Genomic DNA, 23,961 nt, shown 5'->3' on the forward strand with positions numbered 1-23,961 from the left:
TTAGATAGAAAAAAAATATATACTTGAATTTTATTATGAGAATATGAGATATATATTTTGGTGAAATCTTTAGTGACTCAAAATATCATATTTTGAATATGATTCCTTGATCTTTCAAGTGCATTGAATTTCAAGTCAAAAGTTTATTTTTCTAAATGGATCAAAAGTATTTTGATATTGTTATTAAATTAAAGAAAAAAATTTATTTTGTCAGAGTATGATATACAGGTTATGATGAAATCTTTAATAATTCATATTACTATCTGTGGATTAGTTTTTTTTTATTTTTCTTGTGATTGTTGAAGATGATGAAGTGTATTAATTATTCAAGTCAAAGTTTAATTTTTTTTTAAATTGAACTAAGATATCTTGCTAGTGTTAAATTTTGAATGACTTATACAAGGGACAAGATTTTGTATGAATTTATTGATTAATATTAAGGGTTGTGATGAAGGGAGCTCTATAAGAAATAATCAAGTTGATTCTACTTAAGGATGTTGGCTTGAGTTCTTCTAGTTTGTCAAGTTAGAATTAATTCTTTTAAAAAGGAAGATTGATTTAAAAATTATCTAAATGATTGTAAGGTAAATCTAAGGTTAACTCCAATTAATTCTAGACATGTTGGATTCTTGAAGAGTGATGAAACTTATGCAATGATTTCAAACATAGGAAGTGGATCAAGATTTAATTTTTATATGCTATACCCAAAGGTAGTAAAGATAAAGAAACTTAAAATTTTACTCTAGGCCTTTTATAAAATTTAAAGGTTGGATCTATCCTAGATTGATCTAACATATAAGGATATTTTTATCTTTGATAGACTTATATAATTTGATAAATTAAGATCAGAGTGCGCAGCAAAAATGTGATGGATTAAATTGATTAGAAATATTAATCTTTTAAATCAAAAGATATTATGATGAAATATATTAGTTGCAAATAAGGAAGGATTTTATTGATAATGAAAGGATGCTATAAATTTTGATCTAATCTGATCATAGCCGGATAATTTTTGTTAGTAGGTTGCTTCATTGTAGAAAATACCAAGAAATTCTAGATATCTCAAATTTAATTAACAGCTTGATAGTTCTGATATTAGTTCAAACTTAGAATGTCCTGACATAGATCTTATATTTTTTTAAAAATTTAATATTATTACTTGGACTGATATAGAAGATTGAGGTTTTCTTAAGATGAGAGTCTACATATAAAATTTATTGGAAGGTCAAGAGAAGAAAAAAATCGATGATTATGAAGAGTGCCCGATGTTTGACCTTTATTTATTTTTCTATCATAGGCAGTCTGAGATAATTATGAATTACGAGTGAAATATGTTAGACAAATAATGGTGGTATATTAATACAAGTCCAAAATGTTACAGTTCTTCAAAAAGTTGAGAAATCAATAAGAAGGGATGAGTTTGAGATTTTAAATAATTTTTGTTATAACAAGATCATGAGAAATAAAAGATATAATGCATGTATATATATATTTTTAGAATACATCTCAAATAACGTAACTTAATTTCGAGGACGAAATTATTTGAAGGAGGGAGAATGTAACACCTTGGTCCATTTGGACCTTGGATCAAGCCCAAAAACTCAAAGTCCATACAAAAAAAATAGAATGGGAAGAGGACTCCTGATGGGAGTCTTCTTCTCTGATGAATCTCGGACGGAGAAGAGTTCTGGGATCCTTAAAACTCTAGGACCCTCTATAAATAAGACTCCCCTCTCCTTCACGAGCCTCCACCGGCGACCGTTGAGCCCGATTCCTCTCCTTTTCTCTGTGGAAGCCACGGTAGTCTCTTCTCGTGTTCATCGAAAATCGAAGGTCGAAGAGGCCACCGGAGCTCAGGTAAGGCTCCAAATTTTCTTCCTCTTCCTCTTTTCTTTCTCCCCATGGTTTTAGACCCTCATCGACCGTCGGGATCGTCGGAAAATCCATGAACAAGGTGAAACCCTATTTTGCTCTGTTTGAACGACCCATCTTCCTCTCTTTTTCGGCCACCGACATCATCGTTTGCGGTGTCTCACCCCTAGGATAGGACCCTCATCCCTTTATCCCTCTTCTTTGAAGGTCTTGACCGTCGGTGACCGACCAATGATCGAAAAATTAAAGAAAAGGGGTGGATCCCCTGTTTTTCAAATCTTTTAAATCTCCTGCTGGCCGAACCTCATCGCCGGCCATCCTTTGCTCCACCACCGCCTCCACCTGCTGTCGGACCTCCGACGAAGCCATCGCCCTCGTCGGAGCCAAGCTGGAGCCCTCGTCCGTCCCCTGTTTCGGCCCAAGGGAGGCCGTGGGAAGAAAAGAAAAAAAAGAAAGAAGAAGAAAGAAGAAGAAAGAAGGAAAAAAAAAGAAAAGAAAAAGAGAAAAAGAAAAAGAAAAAGAGAAAGAGAAAAATAAAAATAGAAAAAAAAAAAGAGAGAGAAATTTTCTCTCTCTCATCTCCCTCCTTTCTCTCTCTTTCCTCTCTCCTCTCTCTAGATTCTCTCTCTATATTTTCTCTCTCTAGATTCTCTCTCTATATTTTCTCTCTCTAGATTCTCTCTCTAGACCTTTCTCTCTCTTTATGGATTTTATCTCTCTAGTGTCTTTCTCTCTCTGATTTCATCACGAATCCTAGGATAAAATTGATATGAAAATATGATGACCTGAGATTGCTTCGAAATTCATACAGTAGATTAGATTTCGATCTGATCTTTATTCGAAGTTGATAACATCAATCATGATTAATCCATATTGAGTTATCCTGATATGATCTTTGATGATCTCGATCATGATTGCCTCGTCTGAAGGATACAAAAATTTTTTCTCTGTACTTTCTCTCTCTAAAATTTTTTCTCTCTTCATGGACTTTCTCTCTCTAAAAATCTTATGGATTAGTGGAGGATCTAGATACTTAGACAAATCCTAATTTTGGTTAATCCTGAGAGAGGTCCTAGATTTGTGTTATTAAGATTGATTATCAGATAATTTTCTCCATATATGATTTTTATATTTAATTAGGGTTATGAAGAGATGATTGTCTGCATATAATATCGAATGGAATATTTTGTTAAAGAAATTCATAAATCAAAGAAGAACATTGATTTCTGTGCTTGGATCAGTCACTGATAAAGGCAAGAATCCCTGTACATGATCATCATTATATATATTATTTTACCGTTGGTTTTATCTTATTGATTTTGCATCGTTGGATTTGAGATCGATGAATTTATTATATCTGAGATACTGTTATTTATTTATGTGATTTTGAGCATGAGTATGTTATATCAATACATATGTATCAGTGATTGATGGCATGATTATATGTGTATGACATATTTATTACACTGCAAAATTTGAATTGATTAATGAAGTCAAATATTATAATTTTATAAAAATAAAAAGAAAAAAAAATATGATTTGGACTGGCCTTATCATGTGGAATAGCCTGCCAGGAGCTTATGCCTGGAACAGCCCCCACAGGCTTATGTGTGAAAGAATCTGATCCGAGAAAGATCATGAATGATTTGATCCGAAAAAGATCATGGCCACTTTGATCTGAGAAAGATCATGAATATTTCGATCCGAGGAAGATCACAGAAATCGATCCGAATAAAAGATCGTCGCATGATCCTGGTAGTCCAAAGCCAAAGCCAAAAAGAAAAGGATTAAAGACGATGTGATAATAGAAGAAAATAGAAAGATAAGACATGAAACAATCGTTGAATAAAATTATTTCACTTATTAACATATGATAATGCATCTCTTTTGATAAAACAGATAATCTATAAATGTTTGCAGTATTCTGGACAGTGAACATTGACTTTTATGTATTATTGCTTATCTTTATTTTTAAATTATATTATTATATTGGTGTGATATAGGAATTCTTACTGGGCTGTAAAGCTCACACCCTTTCATCTTTCTTTTCTTCTCAGAGTTACAAGATGTCCATGGTTGGCTATGGTATGGATTTGTGAGTGAGCGGATGTATAGATAGAGTATCGTTGATACCTGATTAGAGGATTGAAGGAATGTTAATTGTAATTATACAAGTTTTATGAATTATTATTAAAATTAAATATTATGATTGATAAGGTTGTAATGATTTAATTTGGTTTTGCATATTCTTTAGGGCTTGCTCTAAGGAGTTTGCGGCCATCACGTATCCGATCCGGATATTGGATTCGGGGCGTGACAGTTAATTAATTATTTATGTAAATAATATATATAAATAAATTAGTTCATATATAATTAATTTATAAAATTATTTAGCTAATGAAATTACTTCAAAAATTAAATATTTGTATAATTTTTTATATATTTATATATTATAAATACTATAAGTTTAGATATTATTATACTTTTAGTATAAATAAATATAATGAATTGATAATATTAATATTTTTATCAAAGAATAATTTAATAAAAAGATATCATGTAAATATCATCTATTCTCTTTTTCATTATTTTTATATTAAATAAAAAAATTATTTTCATCTATTTTTTTATATTTTATTAAACACACCAAAGGATAGATGGAATGCTCATCCATCCTTTTTCTCGTCCATCGTTACTTTCCTATTCATTCTATTTCCAATTCATCCTTCCAACCAAATGAAGAGTTAGTGATTTATTAACAAGCAATTTATGATTGGTTCTCGTGGCCCTCCTTTCTTTCTCAACAGTTACCACGCGATTGGACAAATTGCACCTATCATTAATTATGGAACACCGATATTTTGAGCTGGAAAGTGAGCAACAGATATTTTGAGCACCATCACAAGTGTGTGCCACTCCATTATCCTTTGGAGAATCTAGCAGCTTGGCTTTCCTCTCTCCAATGTGCTGATGCATTTAATGTTTATTAGTAGGCAAGTTGCTGTACTATATATTTGATTGGAGTCGTAAAAAAAAAAAAATAAAAAATAAAAAAAATGAATAATCCTCATCCACCATTTAATCTAAAATATCTTAGAAAGAATAGATGAAAATAAAGGACCACCTATCCATCCTAGATCATCAATTTATATCCTCTTAAATTGAGAAAATGCAAGAAAGGATGGATAAAGCATATGCGGGATATTTGTTTCTATCTTGATAAAATTATCTCTTATTAATTTTTTGATACAATTCTAATACTTTTTCATTTTTTCATTCATTTTATATACATATATTATTTTATCTATACTACTAAATTTTATTATTAATTATTTTTATTTCAATACATAATTTTCATAATCATAAGTAAATAATTAGAATAATCTTTTTTTTCAATTTATACTCACTTATTTTTTAAGTTAATTATTTATTAAAAAAATAAATGATCATTTAAATTAACTTATAAGTTAATTATATTATATATAATCAATATATAGAACTAAATTAATTCATATATAATTAATTTTACTTTATAAAATTATTTACTCAATAAAATTTAATTAAAAATAAATATTTATATAAATATTTATATAATTTTAAATTATAAATATTATAAAATAATAATAATAATATTTTTTATTAAATAATAATTTAGTAAAATATCATACAAATGTCATCCATCTTCTACTTCATTTCTTTGTGCCAAATAAGAAAAAAAATTATTTTTTTTTATCCTTCTATATTTTATTAAATATATAAAAAAATTATCATCAAAAAAAATATATAAAAAAAATTGGATAGAAGGCTTGTCATCTATTCTTTCTTTCCTCTCTGTTCTTTCTCCAATCTATACGTCAAACCAAATAGAGGGTTAGTATCCTATGACCAAGCGATATTCGATTGGCTATCATGGTTCGCCTTTCTTTCTCAATGGCTAGCGCGAGGTTGGACATACGGCACCTATCATTAATTATGGACCGCCCGTCAACATTGATTAACAGCCCTTATGTGGCATCTCAAAAATTCAAAATCCCCTGACCTTTGGAAATTGTTAGTTGGTCCGCCCATCAACATTGACCAACGTGTTTGACGTGACGTCCCAAAGGCTAGAGAACCCTTCCACTCTCAAAAGGCTAAAGACCCCTTCCCTGAAGTGGAAAATCTCGTCCAATTAATAATTTTTTTATTTTTTATTTATCTTTTATTCAATTAATAATTTTTTTTATTTTATTATGATGAGTATAATAAAAAAAATTATTATCTACGTTACATGCATTAATTGTTGGGAATAGTGTTCCAAAGCCAATCGTCAGCCTGTTGATGATTGTGCTCATTTTTGTATATATACATGAATTATGAATTAATAAAATTTATTTTAATATTTTTCATCACAAAAATGTTTCATCTTCTAATGAACTCCTATGTTGTGGTAAAGTCCTTAGGACTATTTAGACTCGACAAAGGAGAATTTGTCGTTTAGTTTTTAAATCTGTTTACGACCAAATGATACGTTGTTACCAAGGACGACAATGTTTATCAAGCATAGGTCGTTGTGTGCCATATAGGTTGGTTGTCCTCTTAACCAATGAGTGTGGAGACACTGGTATGGCATACAGGTGAGATGTAAGGACACATCTGCACTGAACGTGACCGACTCCAGAGCTATTTCTGCTGTCAAGATTTGCTCCGATGGAATATGGGTATAAATGTCCCTCCGACCTGAGACCGCTACGGTGACTTGCAAGCAACTCACTGCACTTAGGCACTGGACTACCTGAATTTCTAATTCAGTGACGGAAGGCTGCTGGGTTTAGTCAAGTACTTGACTTGTCGGTGCGTGTGTCAAGATAGGATTGACCACTCCAGTTTAGGAGCTGTGTACAGTCGTGTTTCAATTTAGCAAAACCTTGGCCAGGGTAGTCTTTGTGAGGAGTCACAGGACTGTTTGAGTTGAGCACGATTCGGATGATCTAATCAGGGTTGACAGTTTAACCCTGAGTCGTCCAGAACACAGAGGTCAAAAGGATGAATTATACAGTAACCATATTCACATAGGATCTGAGTGTTGCGATTATGACCATTCGACCTTTCCGATCGTCGGGTACCATTGCTAGATGGTCACTTCGATTAGTATAGGAATTGGTTCCTGTGTTACCGGCTTAGGTTCGAACCTGCGGGGTCACACACATTAGAGGTTCCTATCTGATCTGATGGCTGATGAAGAGTCCTAATGCTCGTGGACTATGAGTCCTGCGTATCTGGGACTCTGTGATCGAGAATCAGGATTCTCTGATCACGAGTCTCACACATTTTGGGTACCGGGGTCAAGAGTCCCACTGGTTTGGGACTCTTCGATCAGGGTTACATATCGATGAATTCTGATGTCCGATTACCCATCAGATTTGGACTCAATATTTATGAGAGGTTTAATTAGTAATTTGATCGCTAATTAACTCAATTTAATTGAGTAATTAATTTTGGATCAAGTCCAATTGAATTGGATTCAGTTGGGTTTGACCCGATTAGGTTAAGAGTTGACCTAATCATCGAGATGGTTTGATCCCTGATTTGATCAGGGGTTGGACTTAATCAATTCCTGATTTGATTAGAATTTTATTGAGCCTAATTAAGCCTAATTTAGTTGGATTTAAATTAGTCTAATTGGGCATAACTTATTTGGTTCAATTAGGTTGGTTTAAATAATGAAACTACCTTGACCCATTTTCCCTGCGCTACCTCACTTCCACTGCGCCCATTTGAATTCACGAGAAGGAAGTTCTCATGAATTTTTTCTCATGTAAAGCCCTTCTCACGTCCTACTTTAATGCATCAAATGAGTGGATAAGGATGATTGGTTGGCCATTCAAATTCAAAACAAAGTTTGAATTTGAATGAGCAACCAATCTTAGCATCTTGACCTTATCCTCTTTTAATGTCCTATTTATTACACGAAAAAATGTTTTTCATGAAATCACTCATGCACAAATTAAGCCACGCCCTCCTCTTCTCACGCCCTTAGTGGATAGGGATAAATTAGTTTCCATTTGAATTCAAAATTTGATTTGAATTCAAATGTGCAATTACTCATCTTTATCCTCTCACGTGGATAAGACTTTGGTTGTTGTTTTAAAAGGAGGAGAAGAGTGGGGTGTGTGAAATAAAAATTTTGGAGAGAAAATCTGGGCATGAGAAATCTTTGTGTGCAAGGTGAAGGTCTATATCCTTCCGAGAGAAAAAGAAAGAAAAGAAAGAAAAAGTGTGCGCAGGGTTTCAGTGAGTTCTTCAGGGTTTCAGCCTGGAGTTCGGGAAGTGAGAAGGTGAGCTATGAGTGTCGTGAGCCCACCAAATTTTAGAGAGATCTTCAACATCCTCTCAAGCATGTCTGCTGACGATCTGGAGCATCCAAAGAATCAGCAGACATCGATCGAAGGAGTTCGATCAGCATTGACCGTCGAAAGGGCTCTACAATGAGCTAGCACTCGTGAGGAGTCGATCAATCCGGAAGCTTCGTGTGGACGATCCGCAGAGGTCAGACATACTGTGTGACTACATCACGATGATTAGACTCTCTCGATGATGATCAGATTGCGGCGATCTACTACCCGCACAAGGTATTGTGTTCTGAACATATTACAGTAAAGTATTTACTGTTCAAATTCGAATTTCAAATTTAAATGCATGCATGCTATATATCATATTTAGATCCTAGTAAAGGATAAATTTTTATTAATTAATTAGATTAATTAATAATTTTTACTGTAAAATAGTGATTTTGAAAAAATTTTAAAATTATTATTTTACCCCTGCACTGAATTTTCTCCATAAATGGTATCAGAGCGGGTTCTTAGATATGATATATATATTTGCATGTGTAGATTAAGTTGTAATCTAAAAGTTTAAATTTGAAATATGAAATTCAAAATTTAAAATTTGAATTTTAAAATTTAAAATTCAAAATTCAAAATTCAAAAAAATTTGAAATTCAAAAAATTTGAAATTTATTTGAAATTTGAAATTCAAAATTTAAAATTTAAAATTTGAAATTTGAAATTTGAAATTTAAATTTTGAAATTGGTATATTTAGATATACTTGATCCAAGTAGTAAGTAATTGAATTGGGTTGGTTGCCATGACCGTCCGATCATAGGAGAAAAGTAGGGTTTAAAGGCCCTCTCTTCCCATTCGATGGGATCTCCTATGGCTGTAGGGGTGCCGATGCAATTATATCCCTTGCAGATGAAGTAGCGAAAGGAATATTCATGATTTATTTTGATTGAGTTATTTTCTATTATGTAATTAGCAATAGGATTGCTATTTATGAAATGTGCTGATATATTTGTGTAATAAGTCAACATATTTGGTGAACAGAAAATAAAATCTTTCAAATTTGAAAATTATTTTCGAAATACCAAACCCTGACCCATTAGCCCAAATACTTAATTAAAAGAATTAAGTGTTGTCTAGTAGGTCTAGAATTATGAATTAAGACCTAAGACAATTGCATAAACTTGTGGGTCAATGGGTTAGATGGATTAGGTCCATAATTGGGTTAGACCTAAGGTTAGCTTAAAGAAATGGACTAAATTAGAGTAATTGGTCAAATCTAATCAAAAGTTGAATTAGATTAGGTCAAGGATACTCTAGACTCAACTCCAATAGTTGTAGTTGAATGGGTCCATGTCCTAGGCCAAGATGGACTTAATTAATGGCTACACGGTGGAACCCTATTTACTAAGTTGATCAAATTAAAACTAATGAACCGGTTGGTGTCTAAGGTAAGTTTGGCAGTTTGACCAGTGGTTTTTAAGCGGGAGCTACTCGCAGTGATTCGATCTCTGACGAGTTAATGACTTATCCCCACCACTGGTCTCACTTACCTTGCCAACCTGGTGAATTAGGTTTTGATTAGATCACTTGGTGATTAGGGCTCACCCATGTCATTAGGTAAATCAGTTTGACTGATTTAGGTGCTCCTAATGTCAGCTTTAAGTAAATTCTTTTTAATCTGACTTGGTGAAGTCAGTGGAAGGATTGAAATTGACTGGATATTTTCTTCTCATCTATTCTTTAATAAAATTCTCAAAAAAAAAATTATTAAATTCTTAAAATGATTAAGTTATATTGATAACTAAGTCATAGGCTCCCATTAAGTGAGTGATAATGAGTCCATTAGTTTAATAATCATTGGAGGTCCAAAGGCTTGGTGCTTATTGACTAATGAAATTATCATTCATAGTATGATAATTTGATTTGAGTCTTTCTGATAGTGGTTAGGTTGGCCGATCAAAGTCGGACTTGATCATTTATTAGTCTGATTCACCAAATCAAATCATGTTAATGGTTAGACCTAACCAGATTTTTTCAGTGGAGGCCAAAGCCTACTGATTAGGTTCTGGGGCAAAATTAATTACTAGAAGTTGTTTAGAGAAATAACTGGTTATGAACCTACCCATAGATGCACATGGGTTGACCAACCAAAGTTGGGCTCGTGTGTAGTCTGTGTGGATTTTAGTACCCACTAAGGAATTAAAGTAATTTCTCGAATTGGAGGTTGAGGCTACCAATTCGTAAAAATACTGAGAGAAATTTTAGACTAAAGTCCAAGTCTTTAGTATTAATAATTTATGTACTAATATAGGTCTGATTTTTCTTTATGCAGTTATGGCCACTACCCTGTCGCTCCGGTCATTATTAGATAATGACAAGCTCATGGGACCTAATTTCGATAGCTAGTATCAAAAATTAAAAATCATCCTTGAGCATCAGCAGATCCTTTATGTAGTAACGGATCCGGCACTTGAGGAGCCAACCCTGAACGCTGGAGGGACGGTCCGAGACACTTACCAGAAGTGGCTCAACGACCGCACCACCGTCCGATGCATAATGCTGGCGGTAATGAATGATGAGTTCAGCCGCAGGTTCGAGAACGTTCAGCCACAGGAGATGCTTCAAATGTTGAACGACTCTTTTGGCACACCTGATGACGTTGAAAGATACAAAACTAGTTGTGCCATTTTCAATGCTCGGATGAGGGATGGAGCCTCAGTTACTGATCATGTACTGTACATGATCGAAATGATTGAGCGCCTAAGTAAACTGGGTTTTCTCCTGCACGAGCAGCTCGGTAAGGATGCGATCCTTAATTCTCTGCCCAAGTCCTTCCTTCCCTTCCTTACTCATTTTTGAATGACAAAGCCTGCAGTGAACTACCACGGCTTGTTGGGGTTGCTGCAGAACTTTGAGAAGGATCACCAACTCCATAAGGAGTCGGTGAATGTTGTGGGAGGGTCTTCTTCTGATTGTTGACCCTTTAAGAAAGGGAAGAAGAACAAGAAGAAGAAGAATAAGAAGGTGCAGCTGCATGCTGGAACGTCTGCACAGGGTCAGATCAAGAAGCGCAAGCCCGATCAGAGCCAGGCGGAGTGCTTCTTTTGCAAGAAGCAGGGGCACTGGAAGAGGAACTGTCCTCTATACATTGCCTCACTGGACCCGAACAGGCCAAAGAAGAAGCAAGGTACTTATATGATAACACCTTGCAACTTTTTCATTTGTGATACTACTGTCTGGATATTGGATACCGGAAGCCCTTATCATATTTGCAATTCGATGCAGGGTCTGCAGGTCAGTAGGAGATTTGATGAAGGTGAGAGGTTCCTGAACGTTGGAGATGGAAGCAAAGTTCCAGTTCTAGCATTAGGAATCATGAACCTTGTAATCAATTCTCAAAATGTAATTCTGAGTGAATATCACTATTGTCCAAGCTTTTTATTAAATATTATTTCTGTAGGCCTTTTGGCCATGTACGGTTATCAATTTTTAATAAAAGAAAATGTTTGCAATATCATTTTGAATGGTGTTACAATGTTTGTTGGACAACTTAATAATAAAATTTACTTTCTATCACAACCTGTTAATGTGGTTCAAACTTTCGATAAATGCCCTAGAATAGATAATATGTCAGAAGTCTACCTTTGGCACTGTAGGCTAGGTCATATCAATAAGAACAGGATAAACAGGTTGGCTCAAGAAAAGATTCTTGAAGTAGGTGATTGTGAATCACCTTCAACCTATGAGTCTTGTCTTCTTGGTAAAATGATCAAGTCACCTTTTACTGAAAAAGGTGAGCGAGCCAGTGAACTTTTGGCTCTGATACATTCTGATGTATGTGGATCCATGAGCTCAAGTGCAAGAAGTGGATATTTCTACTTCATAACCTTCACAGACGACCTATCGAGATATGGGTATGTCTATTTAATGAAGCATAAGTCGGAGTCATTTGAAATGTTCAAACTATTCTGAAATGATGTAGAAAAATAAACTGAAAAGTGTATTAAAACTCTTCGATATGATCGAGGAGGTGAATACCTTTCCAATGAGTTTCTGATATATCTTGGGAAGAATGGGATTCTCTCTTAATAGACTATTCCTGGAACACCACAGCATAATGGTATATCTGAAAGGAGGAATCGGACCTTGTTGGACATGGTTCGATCCATGATGGGGTTTGCTGGTCTGCCGATCTCCCTCTGAGGATATGCGCTCGAATCGGCTTGTTACCTTCTAAATAGAGTTTCGAGTAAGTTTGTAACCAAAATACCATATGAGATATGGATAGGACGTAAGCCAGTATTCTCGCACCTTAGGATTTAGGGGTGTCCGACTTATGTTAAACATTTAATTACGGATAAGCTAGGACCTAGGTCTGACAAGTGTAATTTTATAGGATATCCAAAAGAGACCAAAGGGTATTATTTCTACCTGGCTGATGAGCAAAAGGTGTTTGTTAGCCTTAAGGCAATTTTTTTGAAAAAAGAGTTCATTGGTGAAGGGACTGTTGTCTCTAAGGTCTAACTTGACGAAGTTCGACAGGTGGAAAAACTGACACAAGTTGCTGAACCTGAATCGGATTTGATTAGATCAGATCCGGAGCCCATTGTTCAAGCACCCATAAGGCGATCTGGTAGAGTACCACATCAATCAGACAGATACTATAGTTTCTTGATCTGGGATGACGATCCTATCGAACTTGATGAAAATGATGAGGATCTGATCACCTACATGGATGCAATGCAGAGATCCGACTCTGAGAAATGGCTAGAGGCCATGAAATCTGAAATGGAGTCCATGAAGGTCAACGATGTGTGGACATTGGTTGACCTATCTGAAGGAGTAAAACCCATAGGGTGTAAGTGGGTCTTCAAGAGGAAGAGGAGCGCAGACGGAAAGGTAGAAACCTATAAAGCCCATCTGGTTGCCAAGGGATATCGTCAATGTTATGGTATAGACTATGACGAGACGTTTTCTCCTGTGGCAATGCTCAAATCCATTTGGATTATGCTTGCGATAGCTGCCCATCTGGACTATGAAATCTGGCAGATGGATGTGAAGACAGCTTTCCTAAACGGAGAGCTGGATGAAGAGGTGTATATGATACAACCTGAAGGATTCACATCCACTGATGAGTCTAAGGTGTGCAGACTACAGAGGTCCATTTATGAACTTAAGCAGGCATCTCGGAGTTGGAACATACGTTTTGATAGGACGATCAAGACGTATGGCTTCGTTAAGAACGGAGAAGAGCCCTGCATTTATAAGTGAGCTAATAGTCCAGTAGTGGGATTTCTTGTATTGTATGTGGATGATATTCTCTTAATCGAGAATAATGTCCCTGCATTACAGGGAATAAAGATTTGACTGTCGTCATAGTTCTCCATGAAGGATTTGGGAGAAGCTTCCTACATCCTAGGGATGAGGATCTATAGGGATAGATCTAAAAGGTTGCTTGATTTATCCCAGTCTACATATATGGATACTATGCTGAAGAGGTTCAGCATGGAGAATTCTAAGAAAGGCTATCTACCGATAGGCCATGAAATTTCTCTCTCGAAGAGGGATTGTTCGACAACACCTCAAGAGAGAGAGCATATGGATAGGATTTCATATGCTTCGGTAGTGAGATCTATCATGTACGCCATGATATGTACACGATTAGATGTGGCATACTCACTAGAGGTAGTAAGTAGACACCAATCTGATCCAGGGGAGAATCACTGGAAGGTTGTTAAAACCATCCTGAAGTATTTAAGAAATACTAAGGATCAGTGGCTTGTTTATGGTGAATCGGATTTGAGACTTATAGGGTTTACAGACTCTAGTTTTCAGTCTGATCATGATGACAGTAAAAGTATGTCGGGATTTATTTTTACCCTTAATGGTGGAGCTATTTGCTGGAAGAGTTTCAAGCAACACACAGTGGCTGATTCAGTTTGCGAGGCGGAGTATGTCGCTGCATCAGATACTGCCAAAGAAGCGGTGTGACTGAGAAAATTCATCATCGAGCTCGGAGTAGCACCCTCCGTTGTTGGTCCAGTTCTGCTCTACTGTGACAGCTCTGGAGCCATTGCTCAGGCGAAGGAACCCAAGGCACACCAACAGACGAAGCATATTCTGCGCCGCTACTATCTCATCCGAGAAATTGTGGATCGAGGTGACGTCGACCTTCAGAAGATCGACGGGAAGGAGAACCTGGTCGACCCATTCACTAAAGCCATTGTGGTGAAGAAGTTCGACGACTACAAGTCGAAGATGGGTATTAGATACTGTACCGATTGGCTTTAGGTCAAGTGGGAGATTGTTGGGAATAGTGTCTCAAAGTCAATCGTCAGCCTGTTGATGGTTGTGCTTATTTTTGTATATGTACATGAATTATGAATTAATAAAAATTATTTTGATATTTTTCATCACAAAATATTTCATCTTCTAATGAACTCCTATGTTGTGGTGAAGTCTTTAGGACTATTTAGACTCGACAAAGGAGGATTTATCGTTTAGTCCTTAAATCTGTTCGCGATCAAATGATACGTTGTTACCAAGGACGACAACGTTTATCAAGCATAGGTCGTTGTGTGCCATATAGGTTGGTTGTCCTCTTAACCAATGAGTGTGGAGACACTGGTATGGCATACAGGTGAGATGTAAGGGTACATCTGCACTGAACGTGACCGACTTCGGAGCTATTTCTGCTGTCAAGATTTGCTCTGATAGAATATGGGTATAAATGTCCCTCTGATTTGAGACCGCCACGGTGACTTGCAAGCAACTCACTGCACTTAGGCACTGGACTACCTGAATTTCTAATTCAATGACAAAAGGCTGCTGGGTGTAGTCAAGTACTTGACTTGTCGGTGCGTGTGTCAAGATGGGATTGGCCACTCCAGTTTAGGAGCTGTGTACAGTCGTGTTTCAATTTAGCAAAACCTTGGCCAGGGTAGTCTTTGTGAGGAGTCACAGGACTGTTTGAGTTGAGCACGATTCGGATGATCTAATCAGGGTTGACAGTTTAACCCTGAGTCGTCCAGAACACAGAGGTCAAAAGGATGAATTATACAGTAACCATATTCACGTAGGTTCTGAGTGTTGCGATTGTGACTATTCGACGTATCCGATTGTCGGGTACCATTGCTAGATGGTCACTTCGATTAGTACAGAAATTGATTCCTGTGCTATCGACTTAGGTTCGAACCTGCGGGGTCACACACATTAGAGGTTCCTATCTGATCTGATGGCTGATGAAGAGTCCTAATGCTCGTGGACTATGAGTCCTACGTGTCTGAAACTCTGTGATCGAGAATCAGGATTTTTTGATCACGAGTTCCACATATTTTGGGTACCGGGGTCAAGATTCCCACTGGTTTGGGACTCTTCGATCAGGGTTACATATCGATGAATTCTGATGCCCGATTGCCCATCGGATTTGGACTCAATATTTATGAGAGGTTTGATTAGTGATTTGATCACTAATTAACTCAATTTGATTGAGTAATTAATTTTGGATCAAGTCCAATTACATTAGATTTAGTTGGGTTTGACCCGATTAGGTTAAGAGTTGACCTAATCGTCGAGATGGTTTGGTCCCTGATTTGATCAGGAGTTGGGCTTAATCAATTTCTGATTTGATTAGGATTTTATTGAGCTTAATTAAGCCTAATTTAGTTGAGTTTGAATTAGTCTAATTGGGCCTAATTTATTTGGTTCAAATAGGTTGGTTTAAATAATGAAACCACCTTGACCCATTCTCCCTGCGCTACCTCACTTCCACTGTGCCCATTTGAATTCACGAGAAGGAAGTTCTCATGAATTTTTCCTACCGCAAAGCCCTCCTCATGCCCTACTTTAATGCGCCAAATGAGTGGATAAGAATGATTGGTTGGCCATTCAAATTCAAAACAAAGTTTGAATTTGAATGAGCAACCAATCTTAGCGCCTTGACCTTATCCTCTTTTAACGTCCTATTTATTGCACGAGAAAATATTTCTCATGAAATCACTCATGCACAAATTAAGCCACGCCCTCCTCTTTTCACGCCCTTAGTGGATAGGGATAAATTAGTTTCCATTTGAATTCAAAATTTGATTTGAATTCAAATGTGCAATTACTCATTTTTATCCTCTCACGTGGATAAGACCTTGGTTGTTGTTTTAAAAGGAGGAGAAGAGTGGGGTGTGTGAAAGAAAAATTTTGGAGAGAAAATCTAGACGTGAGGAATCCTTGTGTGTAAGGTGAAGGTCTATATCCTTCCGAAAGAAAAAGAAAGAAAAGAAAGAAAAAGTGTCGCAGGGTTTCAGTGAGTTCTTCAGGATTTCGGCCTGGAGTTCGGGAAGTGAGAAGGTGAGCTACGAGTGTCGCGAGCCTACCAAATTTCAGGGAGATCTTCAACATCCTCTCAAGCACGTCTGCTGACGATCCAGAGCGTCCGAAGAATCGACAGACATCGATCGTCGAAAGGGCTCTACAACGAGCTAGCACTCGTGAGGAGTTGATCAGTCCGGGAGCTTCGTATGGACAATCCGCAGAGGCCAGACACATTGTGTGGCTGCATCGCGACGATCAGACTCTTCCGACGGTGATCAGATTGCGGCGATCTACTATCCGCACAAAGGTATTGTGTTCTGAACACATTACAGTAAAGTGTTTACTGTTCAAATTCGAATTTCAAATTTAAATGCATGCATGCTATATATCATATTTAGATCCTAGTGTAGGGTAAATTTTTATTAATTAATTAGATTAATTAATAATTTTTACTGTAAAATAATGATTTTGAAAAATTTTTAAAATTATCATTTTACCCCTGCACTGAATTTTCTTCACATTAATATAGTTATGCACGCACCCAATCATTATCATTGATTCTTATGACGATAGATCAAGATGCGTGCTCCATACATGAAGCTCATAAAAGCTGATTGTCGTTATTAGCTGTGCACACAATCACATGATGTATGCAATGGAGGCAATAATTTCTTTATAAGGGTGTTGTATGGGTCTATGTTGACGGCTTATATCTGGGATCCTGTAGTCATTAGAGATCTTTGAATTTTCAAGGCTACCTTCCCACCCTTGGGGTGAGGGATGGCTGGTGCTTTTGGAAGAGCGGTGCGAGATCCTATAGGAACTGATCTCTCTTTCTCTCTCTCTTCTTTCTTTCTTTCTTTCTTTCTTTTTTTTTTTTTTAATAATTTTTTAATATTGTTTGACGTATCAGCAATGCATGACCCCAAGGACTGCCCTGTTCTTGCCAGAGCGAGACCGAAAAGTGGCATGTCTCAGTCGGGATACTCTCTATCTGCCGATTGAATTAGAGAGGCCCAGTCCAAGCCATTTGTGCATCAAACGATGGCCTGTGATTTGGCATGTGGCTTTGTGTGTTAGCTTTATGTAACATATAGACCTTAACCAATCCAGGGTTATCTTATGATAAACAATAGTCTGTGAGTGCAAGCTAGACATATCAAGTTCCACGATGGATTGGAGAGAATCCAAGCTCCTGCCTCATACATGGATAGCCTCTCAGAACGGATGCGGGAGAACTAAAAAGGAGAGAATAGAAGCCAAAGTGACAAGTTAAGATTTAACACAGACAACTTGATTTAAAAACTCTAGAAATCAAGCATGTTTAAGTTCTGTTATCTCCAATTTTGTATCATAATTACACTAGTCCCAAGTTATCATAAACTATGGATTCTTACTACTGTAAAATGAACCGAAAAAAACATCCATTTTACAGTAACAATGTACCACCGAGCTGGCACACCGGATTACGGTCTACTTTCCCGTGCACCAGTTGTATTGGTGGTCCCCATTATGAAATGGACAACCTAACAGCCGTCCATCTTCCGGCTACCCCCATCCTCCTAGCCTTGCAATTGAACGCCCCACTCCAGGGTGCCTTCCGTGGAATGCCATTTACTTTCTGCAGTTCGGACGCAATAACTCTCTCTCCGACCTTACACAACGAGTCTCCAAACTCACCACAGCCATAGTATCAAATACCGCCATGTTTTCATCTCTCCTCTCCTCCTCTCCTCTCTTCCTCCTGTCCCTTCTCCTCTTCCTTGCCCCTCCTACCGCCGCCGATCTCCTCTACCCAGATTGCGGCACCACTGGCAACTATACCACCAACAACACCTATGATTTCAACCTCCGCCTCCTCCTCTCCAACCTCACCACCCGTACCTTCCTTGCAGGTGGCTATTCGAATGCCACCATCGGTCAGAGCCCTGACCAAATCTTTGGTCTCGCCCTATGCCGTGGCGATGTCAACACCTCCTCATGCCGCTCCTGCCTGAACACCGCCTCCGTCGACATCCTCCGGCTTTGTCCCAACTACAAAGCCGCCGTCATCTGGTACGATCTCTGCCGCCTTCGCTACGCCAACCAGGACTTCCTCTCGATGACCGACAACAATCCGCAGCTCTTCCTGAAGGGCGTCGATGGCATACCGGACGGCGACCTGTTTGACGAGCTGGTGCAGAAGCTTGTGAAAGCTGTAACCGACTGGGCGGCATTCAACTCGACAAGGAAGTTTGCCACTGGAGAGGTGAACTTCACGACGGCCTTTCCGAAGATATATGGGCTGGCGCAGTGCACTTGGGACTTGAAAGGGTTCCAGTGCCAGCAGTGCCTCCAGTGGTTCTTCGGCCAGATCCCGTCGTGGTTCGAGGGGGAACGGGGGGGCACAATGCTCGGGGTGAGGTGCTATTTGAGGTATAATGTATCCAAGTTCTACCAGGAAGCATCGATTCTAAGGCTTGCATCGCAGTTGGTGAACGCAACGGCACCAGCTGCGCCACATACCCCAGATAGAGAAGAAGGTAAGGGAAACAACATCAGTATTGCTAGTATATCTAACCAGTTTGGTAACTCTGCACTTCTTACTGTTGTGAGAACAACAGCATGCATGGTAGCCGTTTGCAATTTCCCTTTATGAGCCACGGCCCAACCTAGTCGTACCCTAACAGCCATGATTCGGCATCTTTCTTCTCACAACATCTGTACGACAAATGAAGATTCCGTTCGGCACCTCTACCAATACCTATAACTATTACTCCTAACGCTGTGCTCGAGTTTACCCTTTGATCATATAAGTGCCCCCTGAGTTCGTGCCTCTCGCGCTGGCGTTTCGTCGAGCATCTGGCATGCGCGAAGCGGAGCTGCCTTGGTTAAAGACCAAAGAAAGCCTGGACTCGAGGAGATCAAGGATGGAGCCCTCCACTTAACCTTTTAGTGACCGCCATGTGTTTCTGTTTATTATAACTAAAAAGAATATATATATTTTTTATAACACTGAAAAAGATAAAATCTTACAACCAATATTTTGCTTTTTAAAGAAACACAAGAAGCAATTTTTTGGAGAACTAAAACAAAACATTTCGTTCTTTTTTTTTCCCTTCCCGAGGAAAGAAAAAGAAAACAAAATATAGTATCTTCAAAAATACCTTACAGAATTTATTATTCTTTTTTTCTTCAACATTGTTCCTACGGTATCATCGTTATGCAATATATGAATGGTTCTGATCATAGAATTGGATCTGTGCAATTGACAGTCATGATTGTAGGACCGGACCTCTCTAGTTCTGCCCGGAATACGACAGATCTTCAATTTGAAGTTCTCCACTAATGTCAATTTCCATGTCCATATGGTACTAATGGACTCATAATGCAATAAAAATGCTTTCATGCAATATATTTGTCTTAAATGAATCAGGTCATGTTTTGATATCATAGATGCATCATGTCGACATGAAAATCAAATGAAGATGGTAATTTATGGATGCAGGGAACAAGAAGAGTATGACAGGTTTTGTTCTTCCAATCATCATGCCTCTAGTGATTGCATTCATGCTTATCTGCACCATCTGTATTTGCTTCTGGAGGAGGAGGAAATCAAAAATAAAATTACCAGGTAAGTAACCCATGAACTAAATGCTTCAACTGTTACTTCAAAAAATCCAGCCCTTCCATTTATATCATGGCTAGAGCTTTAAAGAGGTCTATGTTACACCCCCCACAAACAAAATTAAAGCAGAGGTCTAGGTGTGTTGGGCTTTTCAAAAAAAGGGTCATAAGCAGAAATTCTAGGTTTTCTTAAGAAAGAAGATTATCTTAGTTGACATTATTGACTATCGAGGTATGACTATATATTTACTTGGAGCTGTTGTTAACTTACCACTAGAATGCAAAAGCTTAAGCTATAATTTTTAACTAATCCACCGGACTGGGAAAGCTTAAGCTGCCCGGAGCATGCACATGAAGATATAATCAAGTCACAAACAACTAAAGATAGCTAGTCAAGAAAACTCAAGTAATAACTAGGAATGAGTCAAAAATAAAAAGGACAAATAACATAGGTTCTCCTAAAGAAAAACTTTTGGCTAAAGCTATAATAAGATCCACGTCTTCTAGGGTTTTCAAGAAAAAGGTCATAAAATGAAATCTTAGACTTTTCTAAAGAAAAAAAAAATCCTAGGTGATGTTAACAACAATGGAGGCATAAATTTATTGAGAACAAATTTAAAGTTATCGCTACTACATTCTAAAAGCTTAAACTGCAATTATTTTTATGAGAATCAATATGGATATGTATTTAGTCCTACATCAGTTATTCGCTGGAAAGATTCTGATTATTTATACAGGGCCAAAAAAATCAAATAACATCTTCTGACTAGTCTTTTTGGTTGAGGTCCTAGATTATTACAGTTTTATTGCCAAGACTCTAAAAGTTTAAGTTATGCAGATTATACATACGAAGACATAAACGAGTCATAAATGATTGAAGGCAACAAGTCAAGAAAGACAAAAGAAAAATAGCTAAATTAAGAAGCCATGAACTCAAGCTGTGAACACTTGTTAAGTAACCACTAGATACCCCAAAGCTTTAGTAATTAGTGAGGGAGTTGACATCATATATCATGTCGTTTTTGGGTATGAACATTATGGAGGCGTTTGGTTCATAATCGGAATCAAAATGGCTTGGAATCGAAATTGGAATGGCCAAATCCCCCGAAGCGTTTGGTTCGTGACCGAAATTGAAATGAAAAATTGAATCCATAGAGGAGAGTAGGGATTGAGTTCTATATAGATTGATCCATTCCCATTCCACCTCGGAATCGGAATGGGACTCTTCCCAATTAAACGATTGGAATGGGAGTCACTCATTCCGATTTCGATTCCAGACCCCCACTCCCTCCAACCAAACACCCCCTATATGTCAGATCTTAACTGCATCATGCATTATTTGATTATTGATTTTAATTGGCCTGTTAAGGTACATCAATTGGTCCACTAGTCACCTCTGGGAAGAGGAATAATCTATGTTCCCATCTTAATGTACGGGCAGAGTCAATGAAATGAAAATACTAAAGGAATTATTCTTCCAATCGTTCATCTTGTCATCCTTTGCTAATGTTCAGCAGGGAATCCATTAATTAAATTTTGTGCTCTTTGATGTACAGGCAGAGTCAATGAAATAAAAATGCTAAAAGAATTATTCTTCCAATCGAGTTCATCTTGTCATCCTTTTGCTAATGTTCCGCAGGGAATCCATTAATTAAATTTTGTTCTCTTTCAATAGATGAGTCTATCCCGGAGGAGATCACAAGTGTGAAGTCACTGTTGATTGACCTATCAATACTACGAGTTGCAACAGCAAACTTCTCTGATGTGAATGAACTTGGACAAGGTGGCTTCGGTACAGTGTACCAGGTATCATGGTAGTCTACTAAGTGAAGAGCATATGCTGTTTTTCCAATTTACTCTTAAATTCTTCAAAACGAACATTTGTTCTACCTGATCTTCATTTTTCTTATGATCCAAAATTCCAAATCAATTTCAGTTGTATTTATTTTGTCTTGATAAGGGAATATTACCTGATGGACGACAAATAGCAGTGAAGAGATTGACAATTAGTTCGAGGCAAGGACTAGAAGAAATGAAAAATGAGCTAGCTTTGCTTGCTAAGCTCCAGCACAGAAATCTTGTGAGACTTTTGGGAGTTTGCCTAGAAGAACAAGAGAAGCTGCTGGTCTATGAATATGTGCCCAACAGAAGCTTGGACACATTTTTATTTGGTACTTCTTCCACACATATCATTTTACTCTTATGAGAATTTGCACTGTGAACACAGTATGCTCAGCTTGCTATTACAGTCTCTTCCTGTCCTCTTTCTGGTAACTCTGGAAACTTGCATTTCAAACGGAATCTTTGTTGTGTGGCATAAAGTAACGAGTTTCTGGTCATCTCTACATTCAAGTTCTATTAGGCTTATTGCAATTGATACTACAATAGTAATTAACTGTCACCACTGTGTCTAAATAGATCCTATAAAGAGCAAATGTCTACGTTGGGGGAGAAGGTACAAGATCATTGAAGGAATTGCTCGGGCCCTACAATACCTGCATGAAGACTCTCAGCTAAAAATCGTACATCGGGATTTAAAAGCCAGCAACATCCTATTAGGTGCAGACATGAACCCAAAAATTTCAGACTTCGGTTTGGCTAGGCTCTTTGGTGGTGACCAAACAGAGGGGACCACCAGCAAAGTTGTCGGAACACTGTAAGTATAAATTTTGAATAATCCACCTATTCCAATGATAGATTATGGGAAATTTTCAAACTCCATTCATTTCATTGCAGTGGATATATTTCACCGGAGTATGCCATGCGTGGGCATTTTTCGACCAAGTCAGATGTTTACAGCTTTGGTGTTCTAGTTTTAGAGATTGTAACAGGAAGAAATAACAGTGATCCCTCTGAAGACCTTCTGAGCTATGTGAGCTTTTTTCTTTCTTTAACTACAAGTAGATAGAGCGCAATTTCCCTTTTTTCCGTCCCTCACCACAAAAGGAACCATTAATAGATACATGACATTGTTCCATTCTGGATTATTTACTAAGTAAATTCATTCAATGCAGACCTGGGACAAGTGGAGCGAAGGAAGAAGTTTGGAGATATTGGACCCAGCTTTAGGCCACCATTGCCAAGGAAGTGAGGTTTTAAAATGCATTCAGATTGGACTCTTGTGTGTTCAGGATAATCCATCTGATAGGCCAAACATGTCTACGGTTGTTCTGATGCTCAACAGCAACACTGTGTCCCATAAAGCTCCTTCCAAACCTGCATTATGCACTAGAAAGAGTAGAGGCGCATATGACCACAATTTGAGCAGGCCGATTCCAATGTCACCAAATGAGATGTCAATCACAGAACTTGAACCAAGATAGATTTAAGAAGATAAGGGAGATAACTTTTCCCTTTTTTCTCCTTTTTCAAGGAGACAAGAATGCAAGGAGAAGGTAGTTGATTAATATCTTGAAAACCTAGTATTTCTTCGAAACACTGAAGACTTTGCACGATGGATGTAACACTTGTATTGTTGCTCGAATATTTTTAAGCATTGGGAAACCAATTTGTATGTTAACGTCTTTCCATTCTCTTGTAAGTTAAACTTATTGCTTTCTTTCCGTCTTAAGAATGTTCGCTTCTGTTTAATCTCGAAAAATATAAATGTTTACTTCTGTTCAGGATACAAGTAGTAAAAACTTCACTTTTTGAGGAAATAGAATTAAGAATATCTTGGGGAATACATGCTTGGTATGCTATTGTGTCACTTAAATCGAGCAGCATTATATTAATATATATTCCATCAGCTTAGTTGTCTAGAAAGCGGACTAGACCACGCAGTGATCTGACCAGCAAAGGGACGTGCACGGTAGGTCCACAACTCAGCTGACAATTTGTATGGGTTGATGC

General features: G+C 37.3%; 1 protein-coding gene across 2 annotated transcripts; it reads left to right on the forward strand.

Annotated features, from left to right (window-relative positions):
* Window positions 1-18,082: 18,082 nt before the first annotated feature.
* Window positions 18,083-23,629, forward strand: LOC105052236 (cysteine-rich receptor-like protein kinase 6). Of its 2 annotated transcripts, XM_010932988.4 has the most exons (7): window positions 18,084-19,025; window positions 19,991-20,116; window positions 21,785-21,915; window positions 22,070-22,280; window positions 22,528-22,765; window positions 22,846-22,981; window positions 23,124-23,629. In XM_010932988.4, exons 1-7 carry the CDS (start codon window positions 18,209-18,211, stop codon window positions 23,430-23,432), a joined length of 1,968 nt encoding a protein of 655 aa, XP_010931290.1. In that variant the 5' UTR covers window positions 18,084-18,208; the 3' UTR covers window positions 23,433-23,629. The 2 variants fall into 2 exon arrangements, with proteins under 2 accessions (XP_010931294.1, XP_010931290.1); XM_010932992.4 differs by lacking the exon at window positions 19,991-20,116 and having other exon boundaries at window positions 18,083-19,025.
* Window positions 23,630-23,961: the final 332 nt, after the last annotated feature.

This window comes from Elaeis guineensis, chromosome 2 (assembly GCF_000442705.2).
Source record: "Elaeis guineensis isolate ETL-2024a chromosome 2, EG11, whole genome shotgun sequence".
Taxonomy (NCBI): domain Eukaryota; kingdom Viridiplantae; phylum Streptophyta; class Magnoliopsida; order Arecales; family Arecaceae; genus Elaeis; species Elaeis guineensis.